Source organism: Aquarana catesbeiana, linkage group LG03, assembly GCF_042186555.1.
Source record: "Aquarana catesbeiana isolate 2022-GZ linkage group LG03, ASM4218655v1, whole genome shotgun sequence".
NCBI classification, from domain to species: Eukaryota; Metazoa; Chordata; class Amphibia; order Anura; family Ranidae; genus Aquarana; species Aquarana catesbeiana.
The window spans coordinates 431,602,924-431,622,407 of NC_133326.1; the positions used below are offsets into that span (position 1 = coordinate 431,602,924).

The following is a 19,484-nucleotide window of genomic DNA, read 5'->3' on the forward strand; positions in this document are numbered from 1 at the left end:
CAGCGATTAATTTCAGCACCCCTACCGTGGAGGGGTGAATGCGGGGAGGGGGGGTCACCGTGAAGGGGCGAGTGCAGGCGGACCTGGTGGTCTTACTATGTTTGTGTTTTTTTTTTAAATGTACAGTCTTTTAAATTTTTTTTTTTATTTTTTTTGAGGGGGGGGGGTCTTTGGTGAGAGATCAGACCCCCATATCTCTTTTTTTGAGACTCTTTTCTCTGTATCACTTTGCTTGAATGAATGAAAAATCTGTATAGAGATTGACAGACTGATATATTGTAACCACGAGTAAAACACATGTTTACTAAGCCCCCCCCCCCCCCCCCCCCCAAGCCCCTACTTCAGGCCCCCCCCCACCGCGATCTCCAGCATGACAGATCATAGGAGATCTGTGCAGGGAGAAGCTGCAGGCGGAGGGAGGGGAAGGAGAGATGCTGCATGGAGCAGCTATGGATCGTGAGGGCATTTGGGGGGGTGATTGGACTGGTGGGGGGGACACATATGGACCCCCCCATGCAGCACCTGAAACCGGCGGGAGTGGAAGAGGAGGGATGCCAGCTAATGATGGTGGCTACAGGGAGCGGGTTTGCAGGGGTTTGGATCAGGTGGGGGATGGGGGGGGCAGTTTTAGATGGAAAGGTGCAGCAGGGGGTGGAGAGGCGGGGGGAGGATGGTCACATTAGGGGTTAATAACTCTGATCAGCAGGTTGTAATCTGCTGATCAGAGTTATAGAATTGTTTAGCATAGTCTGCTGAACAATACTGATATAAGCTTATGGTCATTGAAGTGACCATAAGCTTACAGGAGAGGAAGAAGGTAGGTCCGTACGCCGTACTGATTTGGCCACCCGCGGGTACTTCTGAAGGTCCGTACGGCGTACGGACTTGGCAGTGAAAGGTTTAATGGCAAAACAAAGTGAAAAATGCCTCTGAAAGCTGTATTTTTTCTGCTTGTGTAAAGGTACATCTTAAGAACCAGTACTGCGCAGAACCTGAACGATCTCTGCAAAAGGGCACATATCAGCATTATAAAAAAAGCATGACTGGTGTATTGCTGACTTACCGGCTGCTGTGACCACACTTAACTCCTACCTTACCCACCTTATATGAATAAGACACGACCACTGTGAATGGATTTAAATGGCCATAGCAGCCTTTTATTAACAAAGAACACCATTAACAATACAACTTTTTATCACATTCCACGAAGATAAAAACTTTACCCCACTAATGTACACTGGGTAAAGAAAAAAGGGGTCAAACTGCGCTAACAGAAACCAAAACCATAAATAAATAGACAAGTGAGCAAGTGAATATATAAATAAAAATGCATGAACAGCAGCAATTCTCCTGAATAACATAAATACAGTGCAAAATATAAGAAAAACAATAGAATCGCGCTAAATAAATGATCAAAATTGGATTGAAAATAATCAGACTGTGATAGTAGTAAATGAACAAACAATTAATTAATATAGTGATAGAGTCTTGAGCATCCCACTTACTCATGTGTGATAACACAGTGCTGTGCCATGAAAAGTGGTAAATGTGGGAAGCCTAATTAAATACAATAAACAATAATAGAGAAACCAAGGGGTTATTCCCCGTGAACAAAAAGTCCCATTAAATAAAGTGATTGGTGCGAGTCAAGTCTTGGGGAGAGAGGATCCACCACCGGTAAAGAAGGGGTGACTGCTTACCGGAGACCCATGATCCCCCACTACAAAGGATCAAGGGAAGCTGGTGTGTAAACACTTCTGCAGAGTGTAACCAACGAGTCAGCTGCTGGACTAATTTAGGGATGATGGCCGTTTCTAAACCTCCTCAGCAAGGCTCCTGATGTTCCCAGCTCTTCTCATAGCAAAATAGGCTCAACCATGGAGGTACATAGTGAGAAAGAACATAGGCGCTCCATAGTGTAAAATCTCTTGGTTTATTAAAAATGAATAAACTAAAACACTTATGTCAATTCAGAATTAGCAAGCCTTGTTTGACTGGTGCGCTGGCCGGTAGCACACAGACTAACCCGTCCTACTGAACGATCAGTGGAAGACACGTGGTGATGTCAGCGCATCGCTCGCCCTACGCGGCGCTTCATGATAGATCACGTCATCCAGGGGCACGGGCGGCGCGCTGCGTCACCTCCCTAAATACCCAAACATTTGACCAGACCTCGTTCTGAAATTAGCCACTCATTGGGCATACGCATCAGCATAATGTATAATGTATAATCATAGTATAACATTTTCCAAGGCAAACACCAAATCATAAGATTAGTAAACTCAAACCAAAAGATCTGAGTTGCATCCAGATAAGCTAAGCCCAGAATTAAGGTCTGATCAAGGGCCCTAATACAAACAAATATTCTCATGTTACATACGTTTACTCACTGCCTCCAAAATCACATTACCAGTTATCAGATCGTTATTGGTTAAATATAACAGAGATGTGACAATAAAAATTGTATATTATTGCTTATTCGTTTGCAGAAATGTCGACACAGTGCGAAAACCCATCATGCATTAGTGATGAAGGCATTCACATCCGTATCGACATTCAGGCCAAAGGGGGTATAAGTCCTGAGACTGTAGATCCAAGCCATCTCTTGTTTGGAAATTTCTCGGACCAATGAGCTCCTCCTCCAGTGGGGTCAGTACTTATCTATTCCTACGAATAGAGTATTTGATGGATCCCTACTGTGAACGAAATCATAGTGCCTAGAGACTGGGTGCTTGTCAAAACCTCTCCTGATATTGCCAATATGTTCATTAAATCGTACGCGCACTGCCCTTTTGGTTCTCCCTACATACTGCAGCCCACAGGGGCACTTTATAAGGTAGACCACCCCCTCAGATGAACAAGTAATGAAGGGTTCCACATCAAAAGGTCCGCAACATGCTGGTTGATGTAAAGGTACAGATTTTCCTATCCTTACACTTATTGAGGGAACATACCTGACAGTTTCTACATCTGTAGTAACCTGTGAGGTTTTGAAAAAAGCATGTATTGTTCTTTGGGGGGTCTTGAACGCTCGGAGCAATTCTATTGGCCAGAGAGGATGCCCCTTTAAAAACAATTTTAGGCCTAGTGGGCAAAACCTTACCAAGCACCTGGTCATTAGTAAGCAGATGCCAGTGTTTCTGGATAAGTCTCTTGACACTACGGTGTTGTACTGAAAAGGTGGTAATAAAGGAAGCAACAAAAGAGCTAGGGTCTTCAATGGATGGTTTATCTGCCAGGAGCAAAGCTCTATCTCTTTCTCGCGCTACCTGGACCGCCTGAGACAAAAATTTACTTTCATATCTCTTCGCCACGAACCTACTAGAGAGGGTAGCAGCCTCATTATCAAATGTGCTAATCTCAGGGCAGTTCAGTCTGAGTCATGTAAATTGGCCCAAGGGGACTGCTTTAAGCCAAGGTTGATAATGGCAGCTGTCAAGTGAGATGTAAGAATTTCTATCTGTTAATTTAAAATACGTGGATGTCACAAACCTACTCTCCAAGATCTGAATCTTCAAATCAAGAAAGTTAATTTCTTCTTGGCTAGCCTCAAAATTTAATTGGATCCCTCTAGTGTTGTTATTGAGACCCGCCATAAAGTCAAGAAGATCAGACCTGTCACCATCCTATAGAAGGAGGACGTCGTCAATGTATCTAGCCCATAAGACCACCTCCGGTCTCCTAGGGGCATCAACGACGTCCTCCTTCCACTTGGCCATGAAGAGATTGGCCAAGCTGGGGGCATATTTAGCCCCCATCGCCACACCTCTATCCTGTCGGTAGAACTGATGTTCAAACCAAAAATAATTATGGCTTGCAGCATATTGTAGTAGTTCCTTAATAAAGTCAATCTGGAGTGAGGCCAAGCCAGACTCCCTATCCAGAAAGAGCCTAACTGCCTCAAAACCCAAATGGTGTGGTATGATGGTGTACAGAGAGGTTATGTCTGCGGTGACCATCCAAAGTCCTCTCTTAGGTGTTATATTGGCTAGTAAATTCATTACCCTGTTTGGTATCTTTGATATAAGACGGGATTTTGCGGACTAGGGGTTGGAGGTAATGGTCAATATACTTGCCCACCCGGGACGTGACGGAATCAATCCCGCTCACTATTGGTCGCCCCGGGGCATTTCTGCAAACCAATAAGTAATAATATACAATTTTTATTGTCACATCTCTGTTATATTTAACCAATAACGATCTGGTAACTGGTAATGGGATTTTGGAGGCAGTGAGTAAACGTATGTAACATGAGAATATTTGTTTGTATTAGGGCCCTTGACCAGACCTTAATTCTGGGCTTAGCTTATCTGGATGCAACTCAGATCTTTTGGTTTGAGTTTACTATTCTTATGATTTGGTGTTTGCCTTGGAAAATGTTATACTATGATCATACATTATGGGCCAAACATAATTTTCTCTTTGTGCCCGTTTTGGGGAGGCTTTCCCTTTTGCTCTCCATTCCCCTCCTTTTTCGGTGCAGCTTTAGGGTTATCTTTAATGTACACTAACTGACTCTCTTATTGCAGGTATTTGGAGGCGAGCATGGTCTACCAAATCTGCTACATCAAGCACCAGTTCCATACCACGGCCCTCAGCCCCAAATACACCGACTCGGGGACAATTAGTTACCACCTGATACAGCTCCATAGAGCCTTACCAATGTCACTTATTCGGGAAGGTACCCATACCAAAGATGAGCCCTTCCCATCATTCTCCACAGAAATTTTGACCATGCCCACCTTCGAAACCCTGAGATCCCTGCCAAAGACACCCAAGCGCGAAACTCTATACTTGGGCGGCATGCCCACAGACGAAAAGCCCTCTGAACACCGTCCAGCAGATTCAAGAACCACATATCAATGGCGACGGCGTTCAAGTGCACCCCGTCCCCCCAGCAAATAGAGCCAGTTGTCACCCTCCAACTCCAAATGGCACACCGCACGGCCGCAGTTTCTAACAAAAAATCGTGCCACCTCTTTATTCAGTTTAATTCTAGCTTTATTAAGCTTGTCCACAGAGCGGGCCAGATGCCAAGCGGATCTACCCACAATGTCGGACCACACTAAAATAGTATCAGGGAAAAAGGATTGTAAACGCAGAAAATCCAACTTTATATCCCGAATCAACTCCCGGGTAGCCCGGATCACAAGATCATTACTCCCAACATGCACTAACAAAATGTCCAGGGGTCTATACAACCTGGCATACCAATGCACTTCTGGCAATACCCGGGACCACAACATGCAGGGACTCCGATCCACCTCACACTGGCCACGCTCCGTGGGAAGCACAATTGCCTGCCTTCCGGTCTGACTGCAGCCCTTTTTGCACCCCAAAAAAACGTAAGAGTGGCCGAGTATCCACACAAAACATTCTCTGTCTGAAAAACATGAAATTACAAGTATAAGGAATAACAGTGTAATAAAAAAAGCAGAAACAGACAAGGACAAAGAACTCCCCACGACCACTACATACAACGACACAGGGATACAATGACAACAAGCAAGTTATGGGAGATGAGGACGAATAAACAAACTAAAATGCCGGGTTTCCCATCGACCAATCCGCTGCAGGATCTGGTCAGCCAGACCCCATCTGGCCACCTCCATAGCAGTCCCTATTCAGAAAGAATAGGAAGCATATGCAGATGGAGTAAAACCAGCAGACACAGAGCCTTATTGAATGAGAAAATATAGCTGCACCCAAGTACACCAAGGCCTCTTGCACACGATACTCCTGTTTGAGCATCTACTTTTTCAGACTCTTTTTTTGCGCAGACTCTTTTGCGTGTATTTGTGTGCATGAGGCGTAAATCACTGACCAAAACTGCAGATTTTTCTGTTTTATTTTTACTGAAGAATGTATATATATATATATAGTTACCTAATCATCAATCTAATAAAATGTACATCTACAAAACATGAAAAAAAATATTCTCTTCAGCATTCTTAGGGCCCATGCACACAGGGCGTTTGGCCAGTTCTCTTGAATGCCTTTCCTTCTGGCAGCAGCGTTTTGGCAGAAAAAACACTCGAGAGATGTAAACACATCTAGACTGGACGGCAGTGGTGTAGTGGTTAGCACTTTCGCCTAGCAGTAAAAGGGTCGCTGGTTCAAATCCCACGACACCACCTGCCTGGAGTTTGCATGCTCTCCCTGTGCCTGCGTGGGTTTCCTCCCACACCCCAAAGACATGCTGGTAGGTTAACCACTTCAAGACGGGGCACTAACACCTCCTTCCTGCCCAGACCCATTTTCAGCTTTCAGCGCTCTCACACTTTGAATGACAATTACTCAGTCATGCAACACTGTACCTATATGAAATTTGCGTCCTTTTTTTCACACAAATAGTTCTTTCTTTTGGTGGTATTTAATCACTAGTGTTTTTTTTTTGGTTTTTTTTTGTGCTATAAATAAAAAAAGACCGTAAATTTTGTGAAAATAATAATGGCTTTCTTTTTGTTTGTCATAAAATTTTGCAAATTAGTAATTTTTCATCATAAATTTTAGCCAAAATTTATACTGCTACATATCTTTGGTAAAAATAGCGTATATTATTTGGTCTTTGTGGAAGTTATAGAGTCTACAAACTATGTACTGAAGGCCTATCTCATTTCTTGAGACACTAACAAGTCAGGAAAGGGATGTGCTTAGCGATAGCAATAGTAATTATCCAGGCAGCAGGCAGGAATATGGTCTATTGTCAGCACAAGGATATTGTCAGCACAGCACAGTCCATAGAAATTATCCAGGCAGAGACAGCTAGCACAGCCATAATATTGGTCCTGGTACACTGTTACCTGCAGACACTCATTATTGTACCGCTCTCCAGCCCTTCATAAACATACTGCCTCTTGCTACAGCTAATTATTTGCATAGTCCAGGTAGCAAGCAGAGGAGTGCTCCGTTCATGCGGCAGGCAGAGGCTTGATGGCAGTAAGTCAGCAGCAGGCTGAGGGCCACAATCAGGTAAGACCTGTGCACAGGGGCACAGGGGTAGAGGCTTTACCCACCCAAATCTCTATGGAGCCTCCGGACTCCAGAGCCTAATCCGGAAATTACGAAACCCGGAGAAAACAAAAAAAAAAAAATTGTTTTCGCCATCCGGAAAAACAATTCTGGAGCCCCTCACATATGTGAGACCCCTGTGTACTACAATAGCAGGGCAACAGATCAGTCCAAGCGGTAGGCAAAAGCATAGTCCATAAAACAAACAGGCCAGGGTCAATTCACGTGGAAGCAGTCCAAACGGTAGGCAGAGGCAGAGGCATAGTCAAAAAACAGGCCGGGGTCAGTTCACGTGGAAGGCAGTGGCATGGTTATTTGGGGAAGCATGGAAAATTGTCAGCACAGATGATGAAAATGGGGAAATGGTTAAAAATATGGGCTAATATTTTAGGGATGTATGATAAAGTTGGAAGAATTCACCAATGCAAAGGCCAGGTTTGGAGGGACACTGGGGACAATGGTAGCTGGTATATCTTCGAACTCCTCTTTTGCTGCACACGTAACATTTTTTTTGCCGTCTTCGGCCTGCTTCAGATGGTGGAATGTTGTACGGGAAGTGGCGCTCATGAAGACGGCTAACAGCATCAGAGCGAAAATCTTCTGGGGGGGGTCTTTGTTGATAGATGAGGGACGTGACAACTTCTTCTATGAATTTTAGGAAGGGGGCAGGGCTTTCTGTGGATTTGGTGTAGACTACATAGGAATTATAAATGGCCAAATGGATGAGATAAATTGCTACCTTCTTGTACCAGAATCGGGACTTCCTTATTGACAAATAGGGCTGAATTATTTAATCATTGAAATCCACCCCCCCCCCTCCCCCCTGTAGAGATTGTAATCTCGGACACATGTTGGCTTTTCAATGGGACCTTGTCTTCTTTAAACCTCAATTGTAGTGTCATCATGGATGGTGGACATCAAGTGCAGGTCCCTTTTTTCTTTTTCCACCTCAACGCCAGCACTTCATTGCATCTCAATGCTGCTCTTTCCCCCCTTCGCAGCTTTTTGTTCGATAAGAGTTTTTGGGAAGCCCTTCCTATTCTTTCTGGAGGTTCCGCAGGCCAGGGTTTTGCGATGTATAAGTGTTTGAAAAGGGGCAGGCTGGTGTAGAAGTGGTTAAGGTATATGTGATATCCTTTGTTCAAAAGTGGGTATGCCAGGTTCCATGCAATTTTTGCAGTTGTGCCCATGTAGGCTGGGCACTCAAGGGGCTGGAGCTGGGAATATCTTCCTTCATATATGCAGAACGCATACAGATATCCCATGACTCTCACAGAGCTTGTAAAATTTGACTCCCTATTTGGCCTTTTTGCTAGGAATGTATTGCTTTATTCCTAGCCGGCCTGAAAAGGGTACAAGGGACTTATCTACACATATATGTGTATACATAGAGTTCTGCAAATCATTGGGAAAATAAATTTATCAGTGGGCGAATTTTATATAACTTATCGTAATTTGGATTGCGGGGAGGGCACTGGGTGTTGTCGCTAAAATGAAGGAATTGCATAATTATCTCGTATCAGGACCTAGACATTACGGCAGAATAAGTGGGCACGTGGTGGATGGGGTTGGTGGACCAATAGGCATGTCCTTCATTTTTTTTTGTAAGCCCCATGTTTATGGTACAACTTGAACTCCTCCAAATTCAGATCACTCCACTCAAACAGACGGGCATATGATGACTGGGGGTTGTTGGCAATATACTGCTGCGCATATAAATTGGTCTGGTCCACAATGAATTGAAGCAAAGTGTCAAGCAAAAACAGATAAAAGCAATCGATCTCTGAAATTTTGGGTGTTGGCCTGCACACCTGGCTGTGCTGTGAAAGAGGGAATAATTGGTGATCCCGAGTCGGAAGGCAGACATGTTAGGTTGGCAAGACCATCTGGCATGTATGTAGAGGCCCTGGCTCTTGGGGGACGTGACACTCCAGTAGTTGAGGGATTTGAATTTCCTGTGCTGGTACTCAGGCGTGATGTGGCATCACTGGTACTGGGCATGGGCATTTGTTCCTATGGACTATCGCCGGCGGCAGCACTGGTAATGGGCATTTGTTCCCGGGGCCTATCGCTGGTGGCAGCGCTGGTACTGGGCCTGGGAATTTGTTCTTGGGGCCTATTGCTGGAGGCAGTGCTGGTACTGGGCCTGGGAATATAATCCTGGTTGCTGGCGGCTGCCTGGTTTCCAGAGCGCCGTGCCCTTTTAGGAGGGACCCATTCTTCATCCGAATCTTTTGCCAATTCACTACTCTCAATCAGTTCAAATGCCAAATTTGGTATCAGAATTGGAATCTGATGAGAACTCCCCACTGCTCCCATAAGTCATGGAGAGGATCTGGAACACCTCCTTACTGGTATATAATCTTTTGGACATGACGCTGATGGCTGTGTGGGTGGCAAGTGACGGTCACTGCTGGGCTGTGCGATGGGTGGCAGGTGACATTCACTGATAGTCGATGATATGACAGGCGCAGTCACTGATGGGTGCACAGGCCATGGACGGTGACGGGTGATGGTCACAGACGGGTGACAAGCCACGGTCACAGACGGGTGATGGATGACAGGCCACGGCCACTAATGGGTGACAGGTGCACCGCTGACGGTCACTGATGGGTGACAGGCCACGGTCACTGATGGGTGCAACGCTGACAGTCACTGATGGGTGACGGGTGCAGTGCTGACGGTCACTGATGGGTGATAGGCCACGGTCACGGATGGGTGACGGATGCACCGCTGACAGTCACTGATGGCAGTCTCTTGACAGGTGCACTTTATGGGGTGAATGTTGGGTGACAGATGACAATGAGGGGGGGGCATGATGGGACAAGTGTGGTGTTGGTGCAGACACTACAGAACTCACTGCTCCTGGCTCTTCTCTCCTCACACTAAAAACGGTGTGTGAGGAGGTTAGTGCTGGTAACAGGTAGTCACATTTAGTGATCGGCTGTGAATGGATCACAGCAGATCACGTGGTAAACAGCCGCCACCCAGTGGCTGTTCACCCCCGCCGGTGACGAGTGGTGTCTCTGTGACACGCTGCCACCGACAGTACAGGGCTGCGCACACGATCGCGCGCATGCCCTGTTTAAATGGACGGACGTCATATGACGCCCACCCAGAACGAGAGCTGCGCCGCCCAGCCGTCATATGATGGTGGGCCAGCGGCAAGCAGTTAATTGGATCCTGTCTAAAATTGTCACTAGTATATGTGAGTTAGGGACCTTAGACTGTAAGCTCCTTGAGGGTAGGGACTGATGTACAATAAATGTACAATAAATATGTAAAGATCTGCGTAAATTGACAGCGCTATATAAGTACCTGCAATAAATACATAAAATAAATAAATCTAGACGCGTTTAGGCGCATTAAGGCACATTAACGCTTGCGTGTTAATTCTGCAAAAACGTTGCTCCTCCTGGACGTGCTGGCAGTTTTTTTTGCCTCTAAACGCCTATGTGTGCATGGACACATGGGTTAACATGAAGGGGTGTTTGGAGGCAAAAAAAAAAAAAAAAAAGGCCTTAAAGTGGACTTGCCAGCACAAGGTCACTTTGTATTTAAAAGCATACCTGGTATAAGAAGCAATATATTTTTATTTCTGCTGGCTTGTTTGTTGAAATGATACCTCTTCACTGCTTCCCTGACTGCACACGTGTTAAGTATTTCTGGGTGTGTTGAATACCTGCTCATTCCTCCGCCCGCATTGATTTCTCCTGCCTGCTTGTATTTCACTATAGAACGTACAAGCTGGTAGGAGGAACCACGGCAGATGGTGGGGGTATCAGGTATTCTACTGATTCAACCAAATTCTTGCAGTGGCTAGACAGTAGCAAACGGTGGCATTTCAATCACTGGGCCATATATTGCCTGTTTTATCAAATGCATGCTTTTAAAATATAAAGTGTAAATGGGAAAAACTTGCGCGCTGCTATGCGATACCTCAAAAAATTAAAACATCAAAGAATGTGTATATACAAATATCTCAGAAAATGTTGATTGTGAACAGCCGCAACCACTTAGGAGTGCACTCAAAACACACAAAATAAAATCGAGGAGTAATGGTGCGCTTGTTCAAAAAAGTGAATAACACCAAGTGGATAAAATAAATTCCAAAAGCAAAATATTTAATGAAAAAACAAAAAACAAAATAAAGTGCAAAAAAGTGTTCAATTGAAATATTATATATATATATATATATATATATATATATATATATATATATATATATATATATGTTTGTAAGCAAAGTGACTGGTCAGTCCATATCTTGATAGAAGGAGACTAAACCTCAATCCAACAACTAAAGGAATCAAGGAAAAAGAAGCCACCACCAATAAATGTGTAGATTAAAATAAGGCTTAACAGATAACGGATGGGAATCCTGCTGATACGTCTGTGAAGAAAACCTCCAATACCGAGCCAAAACGTTATTTCAAATATGGTCATGGTGGGCGTGGCCAAGATGGCACTGTGAGCGGCTGCTTCTCAGAGAGCTCCGCAATTCCGCAATCTCTATCCGGATCCATCGGCACCAAATCCCCTGCAAATACATCCCTGCTGACCAGGGGGGATCCAAAGACCTCCCGACTGCTGAAGGGAGAAGAGGATTTTCGTTCCTGAGCCACGATTGGCGTCCCGCCGGAGGTTCCTGGCCTACCTTGTGTGACTAGGCCGCAGCCGCGGCCTTTCCTGGCGGGCCACGCCGCGAGTCGGAGGGTCCCTGGCGCGATCGGCTCTACAGACGAGTCTCACCGGCCATCACGGACTGCAGGAAAACCAGCCCTGGTTTGGACACAGGACGTGTTCCGGGTCTATTCTCTTCCCCCCCACGAACAACTAGGCCGCAGCCGAGCCTCCGGACCGGCTGGGAGAGTGCCCGACCCCCTTGGCCTGGAAGAAGGGGCCCTGAGATGGCTGGAGATCGCTACCTAGGAAGCGGGACAAGCCCTGGAGCATCCCCACCCCTGACATCCTGGGTGAGACAGGCTGTGGCTGGGTTAAATACCCCTGTAGGCCTGTGGACGCCTGAAGAGGACAGCTCCTGCACTACACAAACCGCAGGTGAGGGGGAAGACTGTCTGGGGGACACACGCTGCACTGCACCTACTACCTGAATACCCCTGACCCCACAGACAGGCTCCCACAGCTAGTTATTGAATATTGCCCAGATCAGGGCCCCAGACATCTGAATGAGGCGCAGGAACTCCAGCGCAAAATACAGTAAAGGGGGCAAAAGATTGACCTTTCCGCCACAGACGGACTCCCCTCAGACGCCCACCTACCCCTCTCCGGAGGCTCACACCACACGCAGTGCCCATAGAGCCTCGCAGACGAACCTCATGGAGTTGGATGACTCTCGACCCCCCTGGCTGGCGGACGTCATGGCGGCCATCGCCACTTGCCAATCCAGGTTAACAGCAAAAATTGAAGCTGTTCAGCTGGATATGGGTCTAATCCGCCAAGATATAGACAAACTCAGGTCGCGAGTCAATGAGACGGAACAAAGACTGAGTAAGTACCACTGAAGACACCACGGCGGAACATGGAGCAACACTCCGCACGCTTCAAACCAAAGTAAAGGCCCTAGAATACAGAGCCGAAGACGCAGAGAACAGAAATCGGCGCAATAATCTTCGCATTATCGGTTTACCAGAGGGGGGCGGAGGGGAACAATCCTACCTCCTTCATAGAGGGTATGTTGCGTGACCTTCTACCTGTGGCCCGTTGGTCACCCTACTACACAGTCGAGAGGGCACACTGCATCCCGCCTAAGCCGGGGCCTCCTGGATCCCCTCCCCGCACCTTCATTCTCCGTCTCCTCAACTTCAGAGACAGAGACGAAGTCCTCCGCGCCTCTAGAAATGTTGGGGACCTCAGATTCCAGAATACTAAGTTGATGATTTTCCCCGATTACTCGGTGGAGACCCAGAAACTCAGGAAATCTTTCAACCAAGTTAAAGCGGCAATGAGATCACGCAGCATTCGCTACAGTGTACTCTTCCCTGCTCGCCTGAAAGTCCAGGACGGCGAGACAACTCGATTCTTTAGCACACCTACAGAGGCCTCTGCCTGGCTGGACTCGCTACCACAGATCCGCTGATCGCCTAACCGGTATGTGCCGTAAGACCCCTTTCATTGTTTACTCACAATAACCCGGGCCCAGGTCTGAGTTACCACACGAACTACCCCATGGATGACTTAGTTTCGTTGCATAGGTTATGCCCAGTTCAAACCCATGGTGTGTGTGGACTTGAGGGGGGTAGCTAACTATCCCTATCAGGAAATTCTAAGTTAATGCCCCTGCCAAAGGATATGGTCAGGAGACTGTTGAGATATGAAGTTCCTTTACACTTGCTTGCTCCCTTGAGTAGCGCTGGAGTTCCTGTTCTATGTATCCTCCTAATGCTGGATCGACTTTACTATGGGGTCGCAATATGGTTTACTTCCCTCTGTTTGACTTTTAGTACCTCACAGCCTGTTATATTACAATAGCGGAGATCTCACATTTGGAAAGCCACTTGAACTGCTGCTTACCCCCCGTGAGAAGTCTCGGGGGGTTAGGCTCGCCTCTTATACGGACCCACTGTTGCAGCCGGTGAGCTGAATCAGTTTGGTGGGGTCGGGTGGGGTAAGTTCCCTTAACGGGGCTAGTTTAATTTACTTTAGATATCGGGCTCCTATATCTGTTTTTAGTTTGTTTTGTTTTTTGTTTTATAATTGCAGTAAAATAATTGACTTATCAGCATTGCACTGTTTCCAGATGTGTCCGTTTTGGGTCCGGGGGTCCAATTCAGGAGCCGTGACCTACATTGATCCTAACATTCTTATCATCCTTAGTAACCATGTCCTCCCTTAATATCATCTCCTGAAACACCAGGGGACTGAACTCCCCGGTCATGCGTTCCCTGGTGTTCCAATTCATTAAAGCTTATAACCCACATATATGTGTGCTCCAAGAAACGCACCTAATAGGAAGTAGGGTTCTGGCCCTAAAAAAAACATGGGTGGGCTACCACTCCACGCACTCCAGTTTCTCCAGAGGCGTTACTATCCTGATACTGAAATCTCTTCCTTTCCAGGTCTTGGATTTGGCTCTCGACCCTGATGGTCGGTATGTTATCATTTATGCTAAAATATACTAACGTGGACCATTGTGGGCTTATATTTGCCCCCGCCGGCTTCCTTACTGGTGCTCAATCAGATCACCAGCAAAATAGCCGACTTTGAATCTGACAATAATATCATACTGGGTGACTTTAATCTGGTCCCTGACCTGAATCTTGACAGACTAACGTCTGCGGGACATCATTGCCCTGGATTGGCTGAATGGGCGGATACCTATGGCCTGACTGAGGTGGAGACACCCCCAGACCAGGGCGTACACATGCTACTCAGCCTCTCACAGAACATTTTCCCGAATAGACTTAGTCTTCGCAGGGAACCCGGTCCTTCCACGGGTCACAGACATACAAATATTGCCTAGTGGAATCTCCGATCATGCACCCTTGTTGATATCATTGGACCTTTCCCTGGGCTCAGTAGACAAGATATGGAGGCTCTCTAGATTTTGGATTTCAGACACTGCTGTGGACTCCCAATTCAGAACGGAGTTGCTTGACTTCTGGGCGGTAAATGTGGGCTCGGCTGAACCCACAGTTGGGTGGGATGCCTTTAAGGCCACGACGAGGGGACATTACCAGACCATCATTGCCAGAGTTCACAGGGAGCTTAAGGCAGACTTGATAAAGGCTGAGAGGGAGGCGAGTAGTGCAGAGGTTCTCTTTTTGTTCGTACCCGAGACCCTATACACTATTCACAATTACAACTTATGACGAAGGAGGTTATTCGTCTCCGTACCTCTCTCACCCAGAAGAAAATGTTAGCTCAATCCCAACGGATCTTTGAGCAGGGGGAGAGGTCAGGCCATCTGTTGGCCTGGCTCTCCAGGGAGCAGGCGGGAGGGATGAGCATCTCACATATCAGGGACCCCTTGGGACAGATGATCCACATACCAGAAGGGATCAATAGCTGTTTAGCTGAATTTTACGAATCCCTCTACACATCCAGGGCAAACTATAGAGGAGAGGATCTGGTAGCATACCTAGATGACATTGATATCCCAACCCTTACAGTAACGTATCGTGACAAGCTTGACGCCCCAATTTCACCTTTGGAGATAATCCAGGCACTTAAATCAATGCAGACAGGGAAAACAGCGGGACCCGATGGCATCCCTGTGGAGTTTTACAAACAATATGCTACAGAACTAGTTGATAAAGTTCAGGGCCTCTTCTCTGCATCAACGCGCCTCGAGAAACTCCCGGACACAATGAGTGAAGCGATTATAGTGGTGATCCCCAAGCCAGGGAAAGACCCCACATTATGCTCCTCGTATCGCCCCATATCCCTCCTGAATGTGGATGCAAAAGTACTGGCGAAAGTATTGGCCAAAAGGCTTAACCTGGTCATTACTGCCCTGATCCACAGGGATCAAACAGGCTTCATGCCCGGAAGAGGTACTGACATTAATATCAGACGCCTTCATACTCACATAGACAGAGCAGACGAGATGACTAAAGAAACGGTGGCCTCACTCGACGCGGAGAAGGCTTTTGACTCCGTCAAGTGGGGCTACTTATGTGAAGTGCTCTCGCGATTCGGGTTTGACCCGGGTTTCACGAAATGGTTTCGCATGCTATACCATGGCCCTTCAGCTAAAATACGTACCAACGGATGCCTATCAGGGAAGTTCCAATTATTTCGGGGCACGAGACAGGGTTGTCCCCTCTCCCCGGGCCTATTTTCTCTGGCAATGGAGCCCCTGGCTATATTGCTGAGGGCGGATCCTGGTGTAAGGGGGCTCCAGGTAGGTCCAATCGAGGAGAAGATATCGCTGTATGCAGACGATGCTCTGCTCTACTTAGCGGATGCGTCGTCCTCTTTACAGACTACACTGGGTCTAATTAACCGATTCGGCGGGTACTCGGGGATTCGCATTAATTGGGACAAGTCGGTTCTTTTCCAGCTCCATGCCTCGACCCCTAGGGTGCCACACCCGCAGCTCAAATGGGTAGATGACTGGGGATTAAAATTAGTGGTAAAGTCCAGGACTATCTGGACAACAATCTGCGACCACTCATGACACATCTAACGGCTAGGTGTGCTACTTGGCGTTCCCTTCCATTGACCCCTGTTGGCAGAGTCAATCTGCTAAAAATGATTTATCTTCCCAAATAACTATATTTCTTCCGCAACACCCCCATACACATCCCTAGGACTTTTTTCCGAAGGTTGGAGAGTTTGCTGATACACTTTGTCTGGGCTGGGAGGCCACCCAGGGTAGCCAAACAGATTTTATATCTCCCACTTTCGGGGGGGGGGGGACTGGCACTACCGAATTTTCAAATTTATTATTGGGCAGCCGTTCTGGTCACGATTCGGTGGTGGTTCTCCCAGCCCACACAGAATCCAGCGGTCACTCTGGAAGCAGCCATTCTGGGTTCCTTTGCTGCCCTGAGCAATCTCCCATTTCGTGGACTTAGGGCCAGTTCGTCCATGACAACTCCGATGCGAACCACCGTGAGGGTCTGGCAGGAGGCTAGGAAGATATACGGGAAACCTAATCACATTTCACTACACATGCCCCTATTGGGTAACCCTATGCTCCCTCACTTTTGGAAGGAGTGTTTAATTCCCTACATTCCTTCCATGATCGCTGCAAAAGATAGGTTCATACAATTTAAGTTCCTACACAGAGCGTACTTCACTCCACAGAGACTGGCACGCATTTACCATCAAAGAGATCCCAACTGTCAGAGATGCAGGCAGGAGGTGGGCACCTTCTGGCACATGGTCTGCTCCTGTCCCAAACTCCGACCCTTTTGGTCAGCAATGGCCTCCACACTGAGCAACGTCACAGGTTTAAATTTACCGGTTGATCCTCAAATACTATTACTCAGCCATTTGGATGATGTTGAGGGAGACAGGTATAGTAAATTGTGTCTTACCTTCGCATTATATTATGCTAGGTGTGAAAGTTTACTGAGATGGAAACTAGTAGAGCCTCCTACTCTGGCCTCGTGGAGAAGGTCGGTGAACATGGTACTTCCCCTGTATAGAATGACATATGAAAGTAGGCAATGCCCAGGGAAGTTTGCTAAAATCTGGTCCTCTTGGTTGGATGCCTCCGGGGACCCTGAACCCCCTACCCCATAACCATAGCGTGAAACACATTGGAGGACATCCTGTATCCCATGCCTATTCTCCTTGTGCCCGTTCCCCCTCATCCCCTCCCCCCCGCCCCTACCAGGCTTGATCGAATATTGGTTACTTACATGATATTATCTAAGATTTTATAACACTATAATGCACTAAGGTGTACTGTTAAGTGATACTTCTGACATCTGCACAGCTGGAATATCTGATAAATAGTGGCTACCGGTTGAAGGTAGATCTTACTGACATTATTCTCCTTGCACTGAATGTACTGACTTATCTTGTATTGTAATGCTGATTTGTTTAATAAAAATTTTCTGTTAAAAAAAAAAAAAAATATGGTCATAGGGTCAGAACATCATAGGATCACCACTGTGTATTCCAACAGGTCTAAGCATCACTCGGAGAGAACAAAGACATTCATGGTGCAGTATTGCCAATTAAAATAACACATTTTTTAAATATCTGCTTACATGAAAGTAAGATAACATCCCTGAGGAAGTCACGTGACCAGTGACACAACGCATCAGGTGGAGCCTTGTGACGCCACTTCCGGTGTCTATCAAGAACAGAAGCATGGTGAGGAGGCAAGTTTGTCACTACTGCTATTTGTAACTGCGGACGTCATCTTACTATCATGTAAGCAGATATTTAATCAATTTGTTATTTTAATTGGCAATACTGCACTATGGACGTCTTTGTTCTCTCCGAGTGACACTTATACAAGAAGCAATCTTATTGGAGCAAGCCTGCTTAGACCTATTAGAATTCACAGTGGTGATCCTATGATGTTCTGACCCTACAACCATATTTGAAATAAGGTTTTGGCTTGGTATTGGAGGGTGTCTTCCCAGCAGGATTCCCATCCATTATCTGTTGAGCCTTATTTGACCTCTCGGTCATACCTGGAGGTGAGCAGCCAATCTATACATTTATTGGTGGTGGCTTTTTTTTCCCTTGATTCCTTTTGTTGTCGGATTGATGTTTAGTCCCCTTCTATCAAGATATGGACCGACCAGTCACTGTTTACAAACATATTTTTTTTTTGTGTGTGTGCGTGTGTATATATTAATTTTTTAATTTGACATATGTTTGCACTTTATTTTTTTTTATTTAATATCTTGCATTTGGATTTTATTTTATCCACTTGGCGTTATTCACTTTTTTGAACAAGCGCACCATTATTCCTTGACTATTTTAATTATAAAATGCCCTTGTGCCTCCCCCCTAAAAAACATTTTTTACATATAGTTCAGCTATAACATATTACATTTTTTAGTATTGAGGTGTTTTTAGGCTTAGGGATCCAATTCTGATCAATTTCAGCAGAATCTTTGGGGAAGCTCTACTCTTTATTTGCCATTTACTCAGCTAAAATCATTCACCCCTATATTTACAAAGAGCACTTACCATATCCTTTGGTGAATACATCCCTGGCAGATTTTCCTAAATCAGCGTAAGGGGGAGGTATAGCCATTTTCTACAGAGAGAAATAGGAAAATGCATTCTTAATTATAAGAATTCAAGGCTAGGTTATAAAGAGAAAGTTCACAGAAAACAAATGCAGTTTTTTCACTCCTGACAAATCCTTTACAACATAATATCAACTGAAATAGGAAAGGTGCAGAGCTGTTAAGAGTCTTAGCAAGTTAAAACACTTGATTTTCACCCCCCAACCATCTCATATGCCAAAAAGGAAAAATATCATGTACATATCTTAAGTCCAAGTGTCTTTCCAGCAGGTGTATAATGTCATGGCTCCTCCGTATCTCCCTCCCTTTTTAGTCCAGCCTCACAAATTGGCAGTCCTTACTGCTGCACAGAACAGTGCTCACGTTGTGAGGAGTAAGCAGTACTGGGGCCTTAGGCCATCATGATGTACCCCAGCAGGTGTGTCTGACAGACTGGGCTCACAGAGAATGGCATTAATGGCACTCAGCGTCTTTCAACTTGGCAGAGGTCTAGAACTGGACAAAAGAGCAGAATGTCTCTGGCAGAGCACAGCAGTGTGAATGCATTTATTGCAGTAAAAGCTGCTTTTTTTTGTTTAAATACCGCTTTTATTTTTCTTTGGAAAACATGGAATTCCACTTTAAACTTTGTGTATAACTAAAGGTTTTTTAGTTTTAGATAGAAGAGGTAGGGATTAGAACCCGTTTGGCTTTTATTGTTATTTGTACTTGGTTAGAGCGAATCCTCACCCTTTAGGTCATGTTGAGCTCCCCTGCATCCTCTCCCTCCCTTTCTCGTAAAAAAGG

The 19,484-nt window shown here is 45.9% G+C and overlaps 1 protein-coding gene across 4 annotated transcripts in view; it reads right to left on the reverse strand.

Annotated features, from left to right (window-relative positions):
- VDAC1 (voltage dependent anion channel 1) overlaps positions 1-19,484 on the reverse strand; it is a 584,928-nt gene that overhangs the window by 368,708 nt on the left and 196,736 nt on the right. For all 4 annotated transcript variants that reach the window (XR_012242902.1, XM_073620778.1, XM_073620777.1 and 1 more), the window contains exon 2: positions 18,637-18,706. Coding sequence is in view for 3 of the 4 variants with exons in the window: in XM_073620778.1 (XP_073476879.1) it covers positions 18,637-18,703 (67 nt within the window). In the remaining variant the exon portion in view is untranslated. The remainder of the gene's footprint in view (positions 1-18,636; positions 18,707-19,484) is intronic.